Source organism: Chanodichthys erythropterus, chromosome 4 (genome assembly GCF_024489055.1).
Source record: "Chanodichthys erythropterus isolate Z2021 chromosome 4, ASM2448905v1, whole genome shotgun sequence".
NCBI lineage: Eukaryota > Metazoa > Chordata > Actinopteri > Cypriniformes > Xenocyprididae > Chanodichthys > Chanodichthys erythropterus.
In genome coordinates, this window is record NC_090224.1 from 5,927,303 (window position 1) to 5,944,965 (window position 17,663).

Here is a 17,663-nt window from a genome sequence, read left to right on the forward strand (position 1 = left end):
TGTTCCACAGACAAAATAAATTTACATGGGTTTAGAACAACCTTGAGAGTGAATGACAGAATTTTTAAGTGGCTTCTGTCAGAAAATCTTATGGAAAAGAATACAAGATTATCATTGAAAATGACTTTATTACTGCTTCCAGAATTATTGGAAGAAAACAGCCCTTGCACAAATGCACAATTAGACATCAAAATCTTTTTCTTTTTTTTTCTTTTTTTGTCCAAAACAATCAATTTACATAAATTGGCATGCAGACCAACAAGTAGAATTACAAAATTAAACCATTATTTCATTTTGGTTTAGGGAAAAAGAAAAAAAAAAAGTATGTCAAGCCAGAAAAATAAACTTCTCATAAAAAACATCCCATTGATACATAAAAAAGGCAACGATTTCAGAAACATTAAAACCTACAAACATTTTTTTTGGGGTGTTGGTCAATTCTGTATGTGTGTAATGTAAAAAGAATACAAAACAGTACAAAGCACTCAAATATTCACATACTGACTTACATTTGATATTGGCTTGTTATATAAATTGAATTCACATAAATAATGAGGCACAGAATGACCAAGTGAGGCATTGGCCTGTTATTGTCATGGCTGAAGAAGAGCCTCTTCGTTTTACACCCAACACAGGATATCCTGTCCTCATGATGAACTGTTCTCATCAAGTTCACGTTTTTTTTTGTTTTTCATACTGATATCTTGCTGTCTATGCAGCTCGCAGCGGTTTGCTCAGCATTCGATGGACATCCGCTGGTCAACAATGTATTTACAGTCAACTTTGATTTCATCTGAAATTAATCTTGGCTCAAAGCAAGGTCAACTATAACCAGCATCAGTGTCTCTGCTGAAATCCGTAAACACGGCCGTAGACTCACCAGAGGCAGTTGGCATTGTCAAAAGGCAAAGTTTTCAGGCAAACCTTGAAGCAGAGATGCGCCCGTGTTTGGAATGTCGAGTCAAAACAATCCTTCAAAAGCCATCCGATTTGTCCTCGCAGGTCTTATTTCTTAAGACACTGGTACATGAGTGCTCTGGGATTCAGCATGTAGCGCTCAGAGTTGAAGAACTTGAGATACTGAGGCATAGAGGACCTCGGGGTCATGTACGACATACCTGGAGCCACGGCCATCGCTTCAGCAAGCTTCTGCTTCATTTCTTTAACCTCGTGGTCTTGTTTCAAAATTTTAACTGTAAAGACAGTAAAACAGATATTAATATTGTGGCCGATACCAACAAGCTAATAATCATTTTATATTAATTTAATGATTTATATTATATTATTATACTAACATTCTATACAGTTTTGTCTTTAACAAATTTGTTAAAGGGATAGTTCACCCAAAAATGAAAATTTAATGTTTATCTGCTTACCCCCAGCGCATCCAAGATGTAGGTGACTTTGTTTCTTCAGTAGAACACAAATGATGATTTTTAACTCCAACCGTTGTGGTCTGTCAGTCAAATAATGCTAGTGAATGGGAACTTCTGCTATAAGAGTAAATAAAACTTGCTTAGACAAACCCAAATTAAACCCTGCCGCTCGTTACGACACATTGATGTCCTAAGACACGAAACGATCGGTTTGTGCAATAAACCGAACCGTATTTATATAATTTTTTAACTCTAATACACCACCATGTCCAACCGCGTTCAGCATTCGCTTAGTGATGTCTGATCGCTCTCTGACAGCGGCAGTGATGTCTCGCGCATATACTTCAATGAGAGCGAGACATCACTGCCGCTGTCAGAGCGCGATCAGACCTTACTAACGAGTGCTGAACGCGGTTGGACATAGTGGTGTATTAGATTTAAAAAATTATATAAATACGGTTCGGTTTATTGCACAAACCGATCGTTTCGTGTCTTAGGACATCAATGTGTCGTAACGAGCGGCAGGGTTTAATTTGGGTTTGTCTAAGCAAGTTTTATTTACTCTTATAGCAGAAGTTCCCATTCACTAGCATTATTTGACTGACAGACCACAACGGTTGGAGTTAAAAATCATCATTTGTGTTCTACTGAAGAAACTTATTGGATGGCTGATCCAATAAGCTGACTTATTGGATGTTCAGTCCTTAAAATTGTTGGCAGGAGCCTTGACTCAGCCCCATTTTGATTATGCTACCTCCTTCTGGTATAGTAGTTGTTCTCAAGGTATTAAAGATAAATTGCAAAAGGCTCAAAATAAATTAGTTAGAATTATTTTAAAAGTGCATTCACGAACACATTTGTATAGTGAATCGTTTAAGGAGTTGGGTTTATTGACTGTGGAAAAAAGGGTGCTTTTTTTAAAATTGGGTATGACTCATAAAATTGTTAATAATGTAGTTCCAAGTTATTTAGAAAATTATTTTTACATGGTGAGACAACAGCATTCCTATGGTACAAGGGGTAGAAATTTTAATATTTGTCCATGCAAATTTAAAAGTTTGGTAGGGAAGAATACTTTTCTGTATACTAGTGCTATTGAATGGAATAAATTATCAGCGTCATTAAAGGGAGTAAAAGATTTTGGGAGATTCAAAAGTTTGGTAAAAAGATGGTTGTTTGGTGATATAAGCTAGCTTGCTTTGTGGCGTGTCTATTGTCATAAGTGAATGCATTTTTATTTTATATGTTTTTTAAGTTGATTGGGAGATACTGTTGCTCTGTTACTTCTGTATGTAGCCTCTATTCTTTATATTAACATCGAGGGCCGCAATGGAAATAAGCCAGTGGCTTTATTGTGTTTTATCCTCGACAGTTTTTTATGAAGTGTATGGGATACTTGTTATTTTGTAAAATTTTTATAAAGGCTTGTCAAATAAAAACTAAACTAAACTAAACAAAGTCACCTACATCTTGAATGCGCTGGGGGTAAACAGATAAACATCACATTTTCATTTTTGGGTGAACTATCCCTTTAACATGAACTACATTATTTAACACAAACTAACAATTAAAGACCCCTGTGGTTAAAATCAAATTTTTAATGTGTCTAATCTATGTGGTGTTTTTAATATGCTTTAAGACAAACCATGTGCAAATTCATAAGTCGACAACATTTTTGAGTATTTTCCGCTTAAATCTGCAGTGAAAAAAGTGAAATATCTGGTGTCTGTGACGTCACAAACTACATTAACCAATCACGTCAACGTGCCGGCAGGCTTTAGCATATCATTAACAGCGAACTAGCAGGGGAGTCTCAAGAGAAGCCAGGTTATCCCAGTATATTTTTCTGCTGATATGGAAAATCGTGTAGATTTAGCAATATGGCGTGTGTATGATGTATATTACGATGTTATGACATTCTGAGTTGTTAAAGCATTTGTAAGGATGCTGATTGTTAGAACCGAACATGTGATTCACAGGAACATGGTTTGTGTAACATTAGCAACACATTATTAGCTGTTTGACAACATAGCCAAGCAAAAGGCTAAACATATTAATTATGTGTCCGACGTTGTAAAGAGTGATAACATTGTGCAGCGTTTACCTCAGTAAGTTGACCAAGTGGATCTATGAGCTACCGTGAGCAAGTGGAAGTGGGGCTAATTTGCATATTTATTGATTCACTCGCCTGTGTGTGTCTTATCATATTCGGCTTCTTTGACGCACGTATGGTGTGGGAGTGGTATAAGTTTGTTGTCACAAGGAGTGACAAAGGTTGACATGATCACGCTAAATCTCAAACCTCTGCGGAATCACCCGTTTTAAACAAACACCGAACAGAAAAGAGAACGCAGCAGAGCTTGTAATAAAACAAGAATCAACATTGGCTTGACTTTTTGGAGATGGCGTGAACTGAGGGATTTGAAATGCTGTAAAAGATACGTAAACAGTAAGGTATTTTATTGAACAGATAAATTGCCATATGTAGCTCAAGCATTATCTATTGTAAAGGGTCATAATCATCCGCAGTCACGCAGAGCCAAAATATCGTTCTTCCACAAAATGCATGCAATTTTTTTTTTTAACTGCTAAATGGCCAGAAGTTACATAGTGTGCCTTTAAAAATCTAAATCTAAAAATCTACCAATATAGTATCGATATATCATGCATTCTTAAAAAAAATAATTGCAGTGTGGGTCTTGGATGGATGACTGGCATAATTTGAAATGAGATGAACCTTGCGCTATCTCCAGCTGTCTGCGTGCATCTCCCAGCGCTGAGAAGAGGTCTAGTTTGAGACGGGTTTCAGCACTCAGGTTGTACTCTAGATGCTGAGCTTTGTCTTGTAAGGAGGACAGAGCTGAGAGCAAAGCGTCTGCTTCCTGCTCGCTGCATCTGTTCCTCTGGAGGGTCTGGAGAGGAACAGGAGAATATTGCATGGATGAGACGAGAACAGAACAGTATGAAATAATGGTGATATGAAAGATTTGAGCAATTTTGAATCATTCAGGTGAACATTTGAATCTCATTTGTTTAGTTTTCAAATAACTGGGCTATCAACCTTCCAGTAAAAAAGGCTGAAGTGTGTAATTGTTTTCTGTTATTGAAATAGTACTTTCAACTTTAAGACTGTGCACTGAATTTGATTAAGAACTTGCTGAAGTACATTCTTTAAGTATGGTCCCAGATGGTGAATGTGATTTCACCAAGAGAACATGTTATAACAACAACATTCCAATCAACCAATCAGATTTAAGGGACAAGTTTACAGTTTATGTCAAGTTTAGGCTTACATACAGGGTAAGGTGCTTCTACATCGGTGTTATTCACATATTTCCCTCTGATTTTAGGGATAAGTTATGGGTAGGGTTAGGACTAAATGTTTAGACAGGAATGCTGTTCCAGTATCAACAAAATTGATCCACGAACATGTCTTACTTGGCAAAATCACAGTGACCACAGTCATTCTACTAACATATTACATACAATGTCCTGTAGAATGCCATTTTTAATGTTGAATCTGACAGAGCTTCATCTCCAGTGGTATTATCATGGGATTTTAGTTTTCACTGGCTACACACTTAAGAATATATATATATTTTTTATGTTAATTGGGCATATTTCTCCTACTGGACAAAAATACTGGACATTTGTGCATTCAAATCATTTGATGCTCCGCTTTTGGATTCTATATAGTATGCAGGGAAATATGCAGAAGCAGCGAATAATTAATAATGATTTCTGTCATTCTTTTGGTCGCCACTAGAGGAAAATAAATTACACACTTTACTTTTACATTTTACGTTTGTCTTCGGCCATTATAGGAGTATATGTTGTTGTGGATCATACATTTTGCATTTATTCAAATTTTGTATACACACATTTAGTTTAATAAATATCTGTCTTGCAGACTTGCATTACTCTTTCAATTTCAATACAAAAAAGTTCAGAAATGCTTTCCATTTTAAGAGAAAAACAAGTTTGAACACTCTAAAAAATACTGGGTTAAAAACAACCCAAGTTGGGTTGAAACTGGGCAAACCCAGCAATTGGGTTTTATATAGTTTTATTTAACTCAACTGTTGTTTATACTGTATTGCTTGCTTAAAATGAACACAAAGTATGTTGGAAATTAACATTTATTAATGTGTTTAATAAGTTTAAGTTTAATGAATAATTATTAAATAATAAATATTTTTTAAATTGCTTATTAATAATTGATCACCTTTTGATTATTATTGTTGCCTCTTTGTTTAGTCATTTTTAAACAACAGTTGGGTTAAAATAAAACTGCCCAGCACATTGGGCAAACATTTAACCCAACTGCAAGGTTAAAACAACCCAATCGCTAGTTTTGTCCATTTTTGACCCAACTTGGGTTGTTTTTAACCCAGCATTTTTAGAGTGAATGATGTTAAATTCATAATACAAAAGTTCTCAGGTTGCACGATGGTTTATGAAAGATGTGGTTTCTGTCTTGGCATGATTTATATAACAGATGGCACTAACAGCATTTAAACTGGGCAAGGAACAAGAAATAATCACCAAAAAAAAAAAGAAAGAAAAGAAAGAAACTCTGCTGAAAAATCCAGCACAATCAAGCATAAATTGCATGTTGGTCCAGGCTGGTTCCTGCTGGTTAGAGCTGGTTTAGTGCTGGCCTCGCAGGGAACCAAAAAAAAAAAACAGTAACCAGCATCCCATGATGTGCTCAGCATCCAAAACATAGCCTACCTTATGCTAGTGATGGATTTCTCAGCAGGGAATAACACAGAATCAGCATTCTGCACAGAAACTTTCACCCACACCAATCAAGAAAAAAAAAGAGCCACGAACTGAACACCACAGACATCAAGCTACCAGATCCACATGTGTCATAACATGAACACAAAAATATGAGCCACATACATCCAGCACATTACATCTATTCAATGCAATAGGTAACTGAACAGATCTACGAACCGCGTCCTTTACCTCCACTTCATTCTCTAGAGCTATCATTCGATTTTCTTTCTCCTGATATTCCAGCTGTAGTTGTTTGTACTCTGAGTCTAGATCTTTAGCTTTTTTCCTCAACATTTGAGTTTCACAGTGTTCTTGCCTATAGTGGATGGAAAAAATACAACAATTTACAGGTTTATTTTGCCATTGCTATTTTGAATTGAGATTTCTACTGCCAATTATAACCATGATTGAAAAGCAGGCCATTTAGACCTAGTCTCAAAGACAGATTAAGTATCATTCAACATCACATATACATGATTAATATATGCATATTCTTGCTTTTTAAACACAATTACCTATGTGATGCACTCCGGAGTAAAATCGTTGCTTCATCAAATTTTTGGGCTCTGACTTCTGTGATTTGTTTTTCTACCGCAACTCGAGCCTCTGTTTCCATTCTGATTTTCTTTTCCAGCAAGGAACAGTTTTGTTTGTCCTTCTGTCTGGATTTTGTGAGACACTGAATCCTGCACAGCAGCACACCAAAGAATTTAAAGGGACAGCGTTAGATTTATTCATGTTACGCATACTCTTACAATAAGAAAAGCATGAGCTTTCATAGTTATCTTTGTAGCACATAATACATTTTTAATGTATACGCTACCATTCAAGAGATTTAATAAAATGTTTTTTTAAAAGAAGTCTCTTATGCTCAGCAAGTCTGCTTTTATTTTATTTGATCATTTTAATATATTTTTAAAATGTAATTTATTTCTGTGATGCACAAAGTGCAATTTGGCTCACTGTCTCATTTAATAGCTAGCATTTTATGTATCCTAAACACAAGCAAATAATATTTTCACAATTTCTTCCATAAGCTTAATCATACGGAGCCCCACACATGACATGTAAGAAAAAAATTAAATTGTGGATACAATTTACTATTTTGTTCCCTTGATTTATTGAATCATTTGCATGATTTACTGTTTTGTTCCCTTCATTTATAAATCATGCACATAATTTATAAATCGAGGGAACGAAATAGTAAATCGTGTACACGTTTTAGTAAATCGAAGGAACGAAATAGCAAATCGTGCAGACGATTTAGTAAATCGAAGGAGCAAAATAGTAAATTGTGCTATTAAATGAGACAGTGAGCCAAATTGCACTTTGTGCATCACAGAAATAAATTACATTTTAGCCTACTATTTTTTTTCCTGTATGTCATGAGGGGCTCTGTATTACGGAAGAGGATTAGGGCCAAGCAATAATAAAAAAATAAAACCATCTCGAGATTAAAGTTGTTTAATTTCGAGAAAAAAGTCAAAATAAAATGTTGAGAATATACTCATTAAATTACGAGAAAAAAACTCGTTAAATTTCGAGAAAAAAGTCTAGATAAAATGTTGAGAATAAAGTCATTAAATTAAGAGAAAAAAGTCGTTAAATTATGAGAAAAATTTTAAATTTTGAGAAAAAAGTCGAGATAAAATGTTGAGAACAAACTTGTTAAATTACGAGAAAAAAACTCGTTAAATTTCGAGAAAAAAGTCGAGATAAAATGTTGAGAATAAAGTCATTAAATTACAAGAAAAAAGTCGTTAAATTATGAGAAAAATTTTAAATTTCGAGAAAAAAGTTGAGATAAAATGTTGAGAATAAAGTCATTAAATTACGAGAAAAAAGTCATTAAATTATGAGAAAAATTTTAAATTTCGAGAAAAAAGTTGAGATAAAATGTTGAGAATAAAGTCATTAAATTACGAGAAAATAGTCGTTAAATTATGAGAAAAATGTTAAATTTCGAGAAAAAAGTCGAGATAAAATGTTGAGAACAAACTTGTTAAATTATGACATTTTATCTCGACTTTTTATCTTGACTTTTTTCTCGAAATTTAACAAGTTTTTTTCTCATAATTTAATGAGTTTATTCTCAACAATTTATTTTGACTTTTTACTCTCAAAATTTAACGAGTTTTTTCTCAAAATTTAACAACTTTAATCTTGAGATGGTTTTATTTTTTTATTATTGCTTGGCCCTAATCCTCTTCCGTACTGTATAATTGAAAAAAAAAACACACAAATATATTCTGTTCATAAGAGGAATTTAGTTTTTTCCCCATCTCTTTGGTAACCAAGAATGCTTGCTTTCGAAAAAAAAAAAAGAAACGAAAAAAAAAAACCTTTAATGGGACAAAATTTGGTGATTGTGATGGTCCCACAACTGTGGGACTGTATTAAATTGATTATTTTCACAAAATAAATATTGAAATGGTTTATAATTTAGTCTTTGTTTATATTTTCCTAGATTTTAAAAGTATAATAAATATTTTTATGATGAATTGTATAGTGTTCAGAATTCTATATCTAAATCTACATAAAAGCCATGGTAAAAAAAAAAAAAAACTATTAAAATTTTAATGTTATCATATAACAAATAAATGCAATCAGTTAGTAACCCCCATATGCTTGATATATAAACACAAATCAAGCAGTCAAACTTCAATCAGTGTGACCGAACATCAACAAAGCACTAATGCCAAGACCAACAGGAAGAGATCAGAGGACTCACTTGTTCTGCAGCAGTTCATTTGCATGTCTGAGCAGAGAGACTTCAGGGCGCAGACTGTGTTCACTGTTGGTAAGATTACAAATGTGACTGCGCAGTTCCTGCTCACTCTGTCTGCTCGCCTGCAGCTCTCCCTTCAGCTTCCTCATTTCTTGCTCCAGCCTGTGGAACAGATGGACATCACAGTGTAAATGTACTCAAAATTCATTAACCATTTTCCACCGTCCATTACTCTTCTGCAAACCTATGAATTTTGAGCTGCATCAGTACATGTAAAAATTAAATAACAAACATACTTCAACATCTGGTCAGCATGTGGGTTTGGAGGACTTGGTGAGATGTTCGACGAGCACCTTTCTGCAGAGTCCCCAGTCAAGTTGATGGCTTTGGGGGCTTTCTGCCTCTTCTCCCCTTTGATATTAGGGATATTCACTGCACCTCTATGCACTTTAGGCAGGGAGCTCTTGGAGGGTCTTTGAGCTTTGCTGCTCTGGTCCTCCTGAGGTAGGTTTTCAGTCATCTCTAGCATTGATGTAGAGTCCACATGAAGTTCACCTCCACGATTCTTGGGTCCTGGAGTTTGTGGATTTGTGTCTCTTTCGGGTCTCGCAGGAAGTCTGTGGATTTGAAGGCAGTCTTCCATGTTTTGTTTGTCCTCTGAGGTGACGGCGTCGGATGGACACTGGTATTGCATCGGCCTGGATTTGGCCACCTTATATTTGGGATCTGTACAAAGACATTTGTCACAATTTTAATTATATTACATTTGATCACTAAATTGAATAGCAAATTATATCATCATTCAAATGAATTTTTTGAGCAATTTTAAAGAGGATTACGCTATTACGCTTTTTTACATTTTGTGTGTGTAATGTTGCTGTTTGAGGATAAAAAATGTCTGCAAAGGTCTTACAAAACAGAAAGTTCACTCCAAAGGGAGTTAAGGCCCGTCCACACACCAAGAACGATAACTATAACGATAACTTTATTAGTGTCCACATCAGCGGACAATACCATTCTGTTTATTCTAAGGCCCCGTTTAGTTTGTTTTTGTTTTAAAATGGCATTTTAAAATGAAAACGATTCTTGTCTACACTGGCATTTCCACAGAATTTCAGAATCAATTTCTATCTACACTACACGACCGAAAAAGCATGTCACATGACCATTCATGCACACTGGGCATGTGTGAACAAGTGTAAACAGTTGCCTCTTGCGCATGTAGGTAGCCGCAGTATTAAAAAAAATGAAGAGTTTAACTGCACAATGGCTGCTAAAAATGACAACAAAGCCAGCAAAGATTCAGTTCAGTCTCCATGTTATTGTTTACACGGCCGTCAAGGATACGCAGAGTGAATGTGGGCAGCCACACCATTGTTTTCAAGAGTCTCCGTTTTGGTCTGTTTACTCTGAAAAGCAACCTTGGCGTTGTCTAACTAAAACAGGCTCTGCAGTGTTTTCGAAAGTCTCTGTTTTCGAGGGTGGAAAACGCCAGAGTAGTGTAAAAGACAGCTAAGTGTGCGCTGCAGTTTTGTCGTCTGCCGCTTTAAATACCAGGATGGATGTGATTGGCTGATTGTATCGTTCATCAGTTGGAAAAAATCATTCTGAAAGTGATTCCAATGATATTGTTTCTCTGTGCCGTTATCGTTGTAGATGTATTGTGGACTCTGCTATTTTATTTTTAGAAAGATTTTAGAACTATATCTTTATTGTTATTGTTATAGTTATTGTCCTTGGTGTGAACAGGCCTTTTTTATTCTCTACATCATTGCGCAGTTTCCGAACCCCTGAAAAGTCTTGGTTGTAGTTTTCTTCTGAGAATTCCCCCCCCAAAGTGGTTGACCAATCACCACAACGCACTGGTCCAGCTGCCAATCAGAGCACACTGCGATGTAAAATATGTAAAACATAATGTTTTTTGAACATTCAAGCATGAAAAACCTATTCTAGTAGACCCCATAAACAAAATCTAGAGGGCATGAAATGGCCTATTTAAATAAAATTAAACTACTTAACATTTTAGAAATACTTCCTAAACATAGTTTTGGAAATATGTCATTATATGGTACCGTTAAAGAAAATACACCTACCTTCCATCCACAATTTTGGGTACAGGTGCATATAAGGAGGTAGGGATTGTTGCAGGAGATCCATGTGGAGGTCATTCTCACTCTGAATAGATTTCTGAGAGCGCAGCTTAAACATACTGGAGAAGTAGCAGGTTGCATCAAATCCCATATACACTAGTGGATAACCAATGCTGGAAGAAATCATTATTGTACATTGTGAAACCCAGCTGGTAAAGTTATTGTTCATTTAAAACCCAAAATTACATTTCACTCTAAAATTGACAATCAGGACCTACCAGTGTGCAGCAAATAGATGGGACAGATTTGCATGAGGGCTTTTCAGGTCCCTCAACCGTAGAGAGGCCTCCATGTACACTAAGAGTATCCATAATGTCACAGTTGACATACAGATTCCCTTCTCTGCAAGTAAGTATGTGAGTGAGTGAGTGAGTGAGTGAGTGAGTGAGTAAATAAATATGTTTATAGACAGTTCATAATACTTCCAGGTGCATATATCTGTGAGTGTTAATGAAATGGCAATTAGCGTTCAGGGCTTACCTGTATGCCACATATAGTTGAGTAAGACATATGTGCTGGCTGCAAAAAACAACCAGTGTAAGGGTACAAAAATTAAACAGAATAAGTCCAGGGTAAATGCTGCACACACAAAAACCACACAGATGGCCTGTAAAAGAAAAGCAGAGGTTAGTTGTTGTTGTTTTAATGTAATTTGAAATGCACATAAATGCAGCAGAACATAATATTAAAATATCATATATTAGAAAGAAAAATGGAACAAGAAAATTCATTTTTTTGTTATGATTCTAAAAGTCAACAATACAATTGCATGCTGAATTACCAGTCCATGACAGTGGAATGTGGTGTAGACGGTCCCTAGAAAGAGCCAACAAGGCCACAGGTACTCCAGTCTGAACTCCAGAACAAAGTCAGCTAACAGCACCAGCATCCAGACAATCATGAACTTCAGAACAGAATAAGCGCTGGAAACAGGACATAGATTGAGAATTTTATGTTTCCACAAAGCATCACCAACTCTAATTTTGTGAATAATACATATACATAATACAATAATACATATGTCTCGTCTGAACGTGTTATTTGAGTAATATATCTATAAACAACAGACAATTTATTTCATTTGAATTATTTTTAATGAATAAAAAACTAAATAATATATATTTTTGACGTAACGTTACTAAAATCAAAACAGAAGTCCGTGTACAACTACGAAAGAAACGCGCGTTGTCTGTGTTTATATATTTTACTACGTAACGTTACTGACTAAAAGACAAACAAACCTGTTTTGTATCTCAAAAGAAACGTGAACCAGAATATATTTAAGATTTAAAGGCCCTGAAAGTAAGTTCTTGAAGACGTTACAATCCATGTTTTGGTCGCACAGTCTATTGTGCTTCATTCCTTTGTTCAGGCTTTCTGCCCTCCACATCCCTTTGTGTTTGGTAACCATAGCAACATTTCATCTTCTGCATCAGCACCTAAACGTCGAATCTACAGTGTTGCCATGGCTATTTAAAGAACAAGAAACCGTTTCAGAAGAAATCTGCGCACGTTCATTTCACTATGAAGCGTAGCTATAAACACAGGAGGCTATTGTCCAGAAGACTACACTATATAAAGAAGAGACAGGGTCAGTTCAGACTACACTGTTGTGTTTTGCCCTCACTAGGAACAATAAATCAGCGAACCTGACCGAATAAAAATGTACCCAACAACTTAAGGACACGGCTCTATTAAATATTATATTAATATAATTCACGGCACACTATAGCTACAGCTCAGACACAAAATAATCTCTGAGATACAATGTAGGCTATTACATAAACGACATTCCTGCGCGCATTTTGTCTAGTCAGAGGCCCTTGTCAGCTTGTCTGTGTTTTCAGACTGTCTGTTTTTCAGACATCGTATTGTCATGAAGAAATAACAAGACTTGTTAGATGACACTGCATCAAACAACATCAATAATAGCTAGGCTTATTAATATCAGAGTATGAAATAAATAAAATACCATAACATATGCAATGCTAAGTTTAAGTGGCGGATATTTTTTGGTATTTAAATATTTTGTTAACGTGGCCCACCGCAATGTTTTCACACGAAATATTATAGATTCGGCCCCGAGTGCATCCATTAAATCACAGCGAGCATTAGCTCCAAAATAAACCCCGATTTCTTCTCATAGCAGGAGATGCTGTTTGTTTATTGTTTGCGTCAATCCGTTCAGCGCGCTATGAATAGCCAAGCGCGAGCCATTCAGGTGAAAACGAATAAGAGCAATAACAAAACAACAAAGCAGCGCGCGCGGTGTCATACCTTTCGGAAATCTTCTCTGTGAGTTTAATCTTTTTCATTTTCCGTAGCCTGCCTATATCCATGTAGCGTTTCTTCATATTATGGCTTCTGGTCCTGCTGGCTATTTAGTCCATTAAACAGGTAATTGTAGTAAGACTGGAGGTCTCATTTACAGTAACCTGAGCAGAAGCGCTTTGTGCGTTAGTGGAGGTGGATGTGCGCACGCTCGAGAACTTCACACAGAACCGAGCGCCACAGCGAGGTGCGTGTAAGTACATCTGCGCTGTCTGGAGAACAAGGGGCTCAGAAACGCGTTGCAAACACAGTGTGACAAACACACATGCGGTATAAACGCGTAAATATTTTAAGCGACTGAGTTCACAAACCAAAATCAACATAATTTATTGAATTTTTATTTTTAATATAGATTTTTTTTTAAAAAGGTTGTTATAGTGGCTGTCAAATTCATAATATTTTAAACAGGCTACCATTTGAAATAGTAAACAACTACAGCTCTAATGATTGTTTCGCTTTAATTGGAATATAGGCTAGATAGACTTAGATAAAACAGGTAATGATAGATAGATAGATAGATAGATAGATAGATAGATAGATAGATAGATAGATAGATAGATAGATAGATAGATAGATAGATAGATAGATAGATAGATAGATAGAGTTGCAAGAAAAAGTATGTGAACCACTTGCAGAATCTTTGAAAATTTGAAATATTTTAACAAAATAAGAGAGATCATACAAAATGCATGTTATTTTTTTAGTACTGTCCTGAGTAAGATATTTTATATAAAAGATGTTAACATATAATCTACAAGACAAAACAATAGCTGAATTTATTAAAATAACACCATTCATAAGTATGTGAACATTGATTCTCAATACTGTGTGTGGTTACCTGATGATCCACGACTGTTTTTATGTTTTTTGATGGTTGTTCATGAGTCTCTTGTTTGTCCTGAGCAGTTAAACTGAGCTCTGTTCTTCAGAAAAATCCTCCAGGTCCTGCAGATTTAGTTTTCCAGCATCTTTTGCATATTTGAACCCTTTCCAGCAGTGACTGAATCATTTTGAGATTCATCTTTTCACACTTAAGACAACTCAGGGACTCAAACACAACTATTAAAAAAGGTTCAAACATTCACTGATGCTCCAGAAGGAAACACAATGCATTAAGAGCCGAGGGGTGAAAACTTTTGAAAAGGATGAAGATGTCACAATTTTTCTTATTTTGTTTAAATATCATTGTTTTTCATTCAGTACTGCCCTTTGGAAGCAACAGAAGATACTTTCATGTTTCCCGGAAGAAAGATTAAATACAATTTACCTTGATCTTCAAATTCAGAAGTTTTCACCCCCCGGCTCTTAATGCATCATGTTTCCTTCTGGAGCATCAGTGAATGTTTGAACCTTTTTTAATAGTTGTGTTTGAGTCCCTCAATTGTCCTCCGTGTGAAAACACAGATCTCAAAATCATTCAGTCACTCTTGTAAGGGGTTCAGATATGCAAAAATGCTTGAAAACTGATGAATCTGCAAGGACCTTTTGAGTTTTCTCAACTTGTATTATAACAAATTCAATTTACAAGTTGAGAAAACTCAAAAATCTCCTGCAGCTGGTTGCCTTAAATTTTGAAGTTTTCTCAACTTTTGATTTTTTAGTGTAGATAGATAAACAACTCAGAAACATAATAATCTCTGAGAAATAAATGGATTACATAGACAACATTCCTGCACGCATATTGTATCATAAGAGGCCCTTGTCAGTTTGTCTCTGTTTTCAGACTGTCTTGATAGATAGATAGATATATAGATAGATGGATGGATGTTAGGTACCTGGTAGCAAAATAAACTGGATCTAACAATACAAATCTCTAGCTCTGACCAAAATAACACTTCCTCTTATTTCCACCTGATGGTCTTCTTAGGAAGCTAAAATAAAAGAAATAGCATCTTATTATTGTGTTGCACAGCCAGTAAGTTCTTCTTTTTAGGTGAACTCCTAGGTAATTTCAAGAGTATACTGCACCTCTTTCACTTCCTCAGTCAAGACATGCTGTATACTTTGGAAATGTAATGCTACACTGACTCTTGATTTTGCTGTTTTTTCCCCTCACACCACAAGGTAAAGTCTTTCACCTGTTTCCTGACCACATTATACACATTTCAGTTGTCTAAATACTCTATAATACCCTTTTGCCAGTGGTTTGATCTGGTGTTTCACTACAAATCTGTAGAGAATAAACTGAAACTTTACAAAATGGCACCTGTCAGTATATAGCAGTCTGCTAGCTTTTAAGACTAATTGCAATGTATCCAGGAAACAAAGTAAGGACATACTAATAACATTTGCTATATTGTCTTTAGTTTTTATTTGATGCTTGTATATTATGAATGTATATAAATCACACTGTCTTAAACCATCTGCTTTCAGTAGTATAACATACCTTTTATACAATATTGAAATCCTGAAAAAAGTAAATAATATATAATCATTAGTTGTTTCTTTCTCCAGCAAGTGCCACTTTCCACACAAAACAATTCATTAATGATACTTTCAGAGCAAAAATTCAAGAAACTGTCTTTGAAACATATGCAACTTAAAACACAACATTATAATTCACTCAGATGAAGAACTTATGCCACACAGTCAAATTAAAGCAAGAAGGATATGCATCATTCTGGTGGGCAGTCATCTATATATTTCAGTTGCATCTGTGTTTGTGCAATTGTGCTGAAAGAATCTCCACATCCATCTGCTCTCACAGACTGTACGGTCTGCTGTCAGATTCAGACATTTATTTCTGGGTGATGGGGAATGAATTCTGGTCCATCAGTTCTCCTACTCGCTCCTGGAGAATCTGCACAACTTCAGCTAGGATGAAAACATGCGTGTCATCCAAATCCTGGATGATGAATTTCTTTCCCAACGCTGACGTCTCATCCAGATATAGAAGAAATTGCTTCATAGCTGGGTCACTGTTTCATATTTTAAAAGAAGAATAGTAAATGAAGGTGCAATAAAGCATGACTTATTTTAAAGGTGCACTCAAAATTGATCAAGGATGTAGCCTCATGCAAAAGCAAGTTTTCAATTACAAATGACACTGAAGAAATACTCTAGCCACTGTCGGCCATGTATATTTATATATCGCAAGCAAATATTAAATAAGCGGTTACAGTGAATGGTGTTTTGTTGGGCACGTGATGTTCCCATGTGGCGACCCACTCCATGCAAAATAAAACGGCTTTGGCCAACTGATCTGACTGGATGATTTCTTTGGATGATCTCTGTTGATTTCTTTATTTTTTTAAATGAGAGATCAATCACGGGACGCAGCTTTAAATCGTTATGATTTGTAAAACTTACCATTCAACAAGAACTCCTTTCAAGACGTTAACCATTTTGGATAGGATGTGTTAACGCTGCTGTTCCTCCAGTTAATGCGTCAGTATCTATCTGAGGACAAAGGCAAAGTTGTTTTGAACATTAAAAATAAAAAAGTTAGTAGTACACCATGAATGTTTGTATTGGTTACAAACGTTTGACATACTATGCGTCTCACATACGAGTATCTTATGAATTTACAAACCAGAATTTTCAAGAAAATGAAAAATTGACACATTACCGTCTAACAACAAGTCTTCCTCTACTGACTGACTAGCGTTCGATATGTGAGCTCTACTGCCCCCTGTTGGCCAGGAGCGCAGTGCCGTCCATACGGTTGCTCATAAAATGTATATAATCCATGATATAATCCCATAAACTGTAGAAATAGTAAAAGTATACGATTTAAGTGCTTTATTCAACAATGTAATAAAGATTTGACAGTTATTATTTGACATACAGTAGTCACCATCAGAATAAATGTAGTATGGTCCTATGCAAGTACTACAATTAATCCATCAGTACAAAAAATATTGTCAAATCACAGCCAACATCACTACCAACCTGTGTCTGAGGTAGGGATACAAAGAAGGCTGGTGAGTTAAGAAAATAAGGCTAGTTTTTAGTCTGTTACTAAATATTTCTTTTTCATCCAAGAATAATAAATAAAATGGACTTTCTATAAGTGACATTTAAAATGTGTCATAGTAAACATAATAAACTCGATCCTCATTCATTTTTGTTATAGCTTTCTCATTTAAAATAACTGAAGTGAAATACAGTACAAGGCAATGGTGAAGTGGGCAAAACACGTCAAAAGGTAAAACCAGATGTTTTGACAAAGCATTCATATTGGAAAATGTAAAGGAAAAAAATAAAAGTGAAAGGTCAGTGGTGTTTCCATTTCACAGATGAAGGGACAGGAAATGGATCATGATGGATCTTGAAAAAAAAAAAAAAAAACTT

The 17,663-nt window shown here is 35.4% G+C and overlaps 2 protein-coding genes across 8 annotated transcripts; both read right to left on the reverse strand.

The window, feature by feature from the left end:
* Positions 1-19: 19 nt before the first annotated feature.
* On the reverse strand, positions 20-14,317 carry si:dkey-12h9.6 (macoilin). Of its 5 annotated transcripts, none has more exons than XM_067382983.1 (11): positions 14,209-14,317; positions 11,821-11,962; positions 11,520-11,646; positions 11,258-11,381; positions 10,983-11,152; positions 9,186-9,615; positions 8,893-9,051; positions 6,677-6,847; positions 6,339-6,477; positions 4,114-4,288; positions 20-1,193 (listed from the first exon to the last, which is right to left on the reverse strand). In XM_067382983.1, exons 2-11 carry the CDS (start codon positions 11,938-11,940, stop codon positions 1,006-1,008), a joined length of 1,803 nt encoding a protein of 600 aa, XP_067239084.1. In that variant the 5' UTR covers positions 11,941-11,962; positions 14,209-14,317; the 3' UTR covers positions 20-1,005. The 5 variants fall into 5 exon arrangements, with proteins under 5 accessions (XP_067239084.1, XP_067239083.1, XP_067239079.1 ...); XM_067382982.1 differs by lacking the exon at positions 14,209-14,317 and adding an exon at positions 13,317-13,482 and having other exon boundaries at positions 11,258-11,336; XM_067382978.1 differs by lacking the exon at positions 14,209-14,317 and adding an exon at positions 13,317-13,482.
* A 1,346-nt stretch (positions 14,318-15,663) lies between these two features.
* Positions 15,664-16,999, reverse strand: gtf2h5 (general transcription factor IIH, polypeptide 5). 3 transcript variants are annotated; one of them, XM_067382989.1, is made up of 3 exons: positions 16,939-16,999; positions 16,680-16,765; positions 15,664-16,288 (listed from the first exon to the last, which is right to left on the reverse strand). In XM_067382989.1, exons 2-3 carry the CDS (start codon positions 16,712-16,714, stop codon positions 16,108-16,110), a joined length of 216 nt encoding a protein of 71 aa, XP_067239090.1. In that variant the 5' UTR covers positions 16,715-16,765; positions 16,939-16,999; the 3' UTR covers positions 15,664-16,107. The 3 variants fall into 3 exon arrangements, with proteins under 3 accessions (XP_067239090.1, XP_067239088.1, XP_067239089.1); XM_067382987.1 differs by having other exon boundaries at positions 16,680-16,769; positions 16,939-16,989; XM_067382988.1 differs by lacking the exon at positions 16,939-16,999 and adding an exon at positions 16,864-16,886 and having other exon boundaries at positions 16,680-16,769.
* Positions 17,000-17,663: the final 664 nt, after the last annotated feature.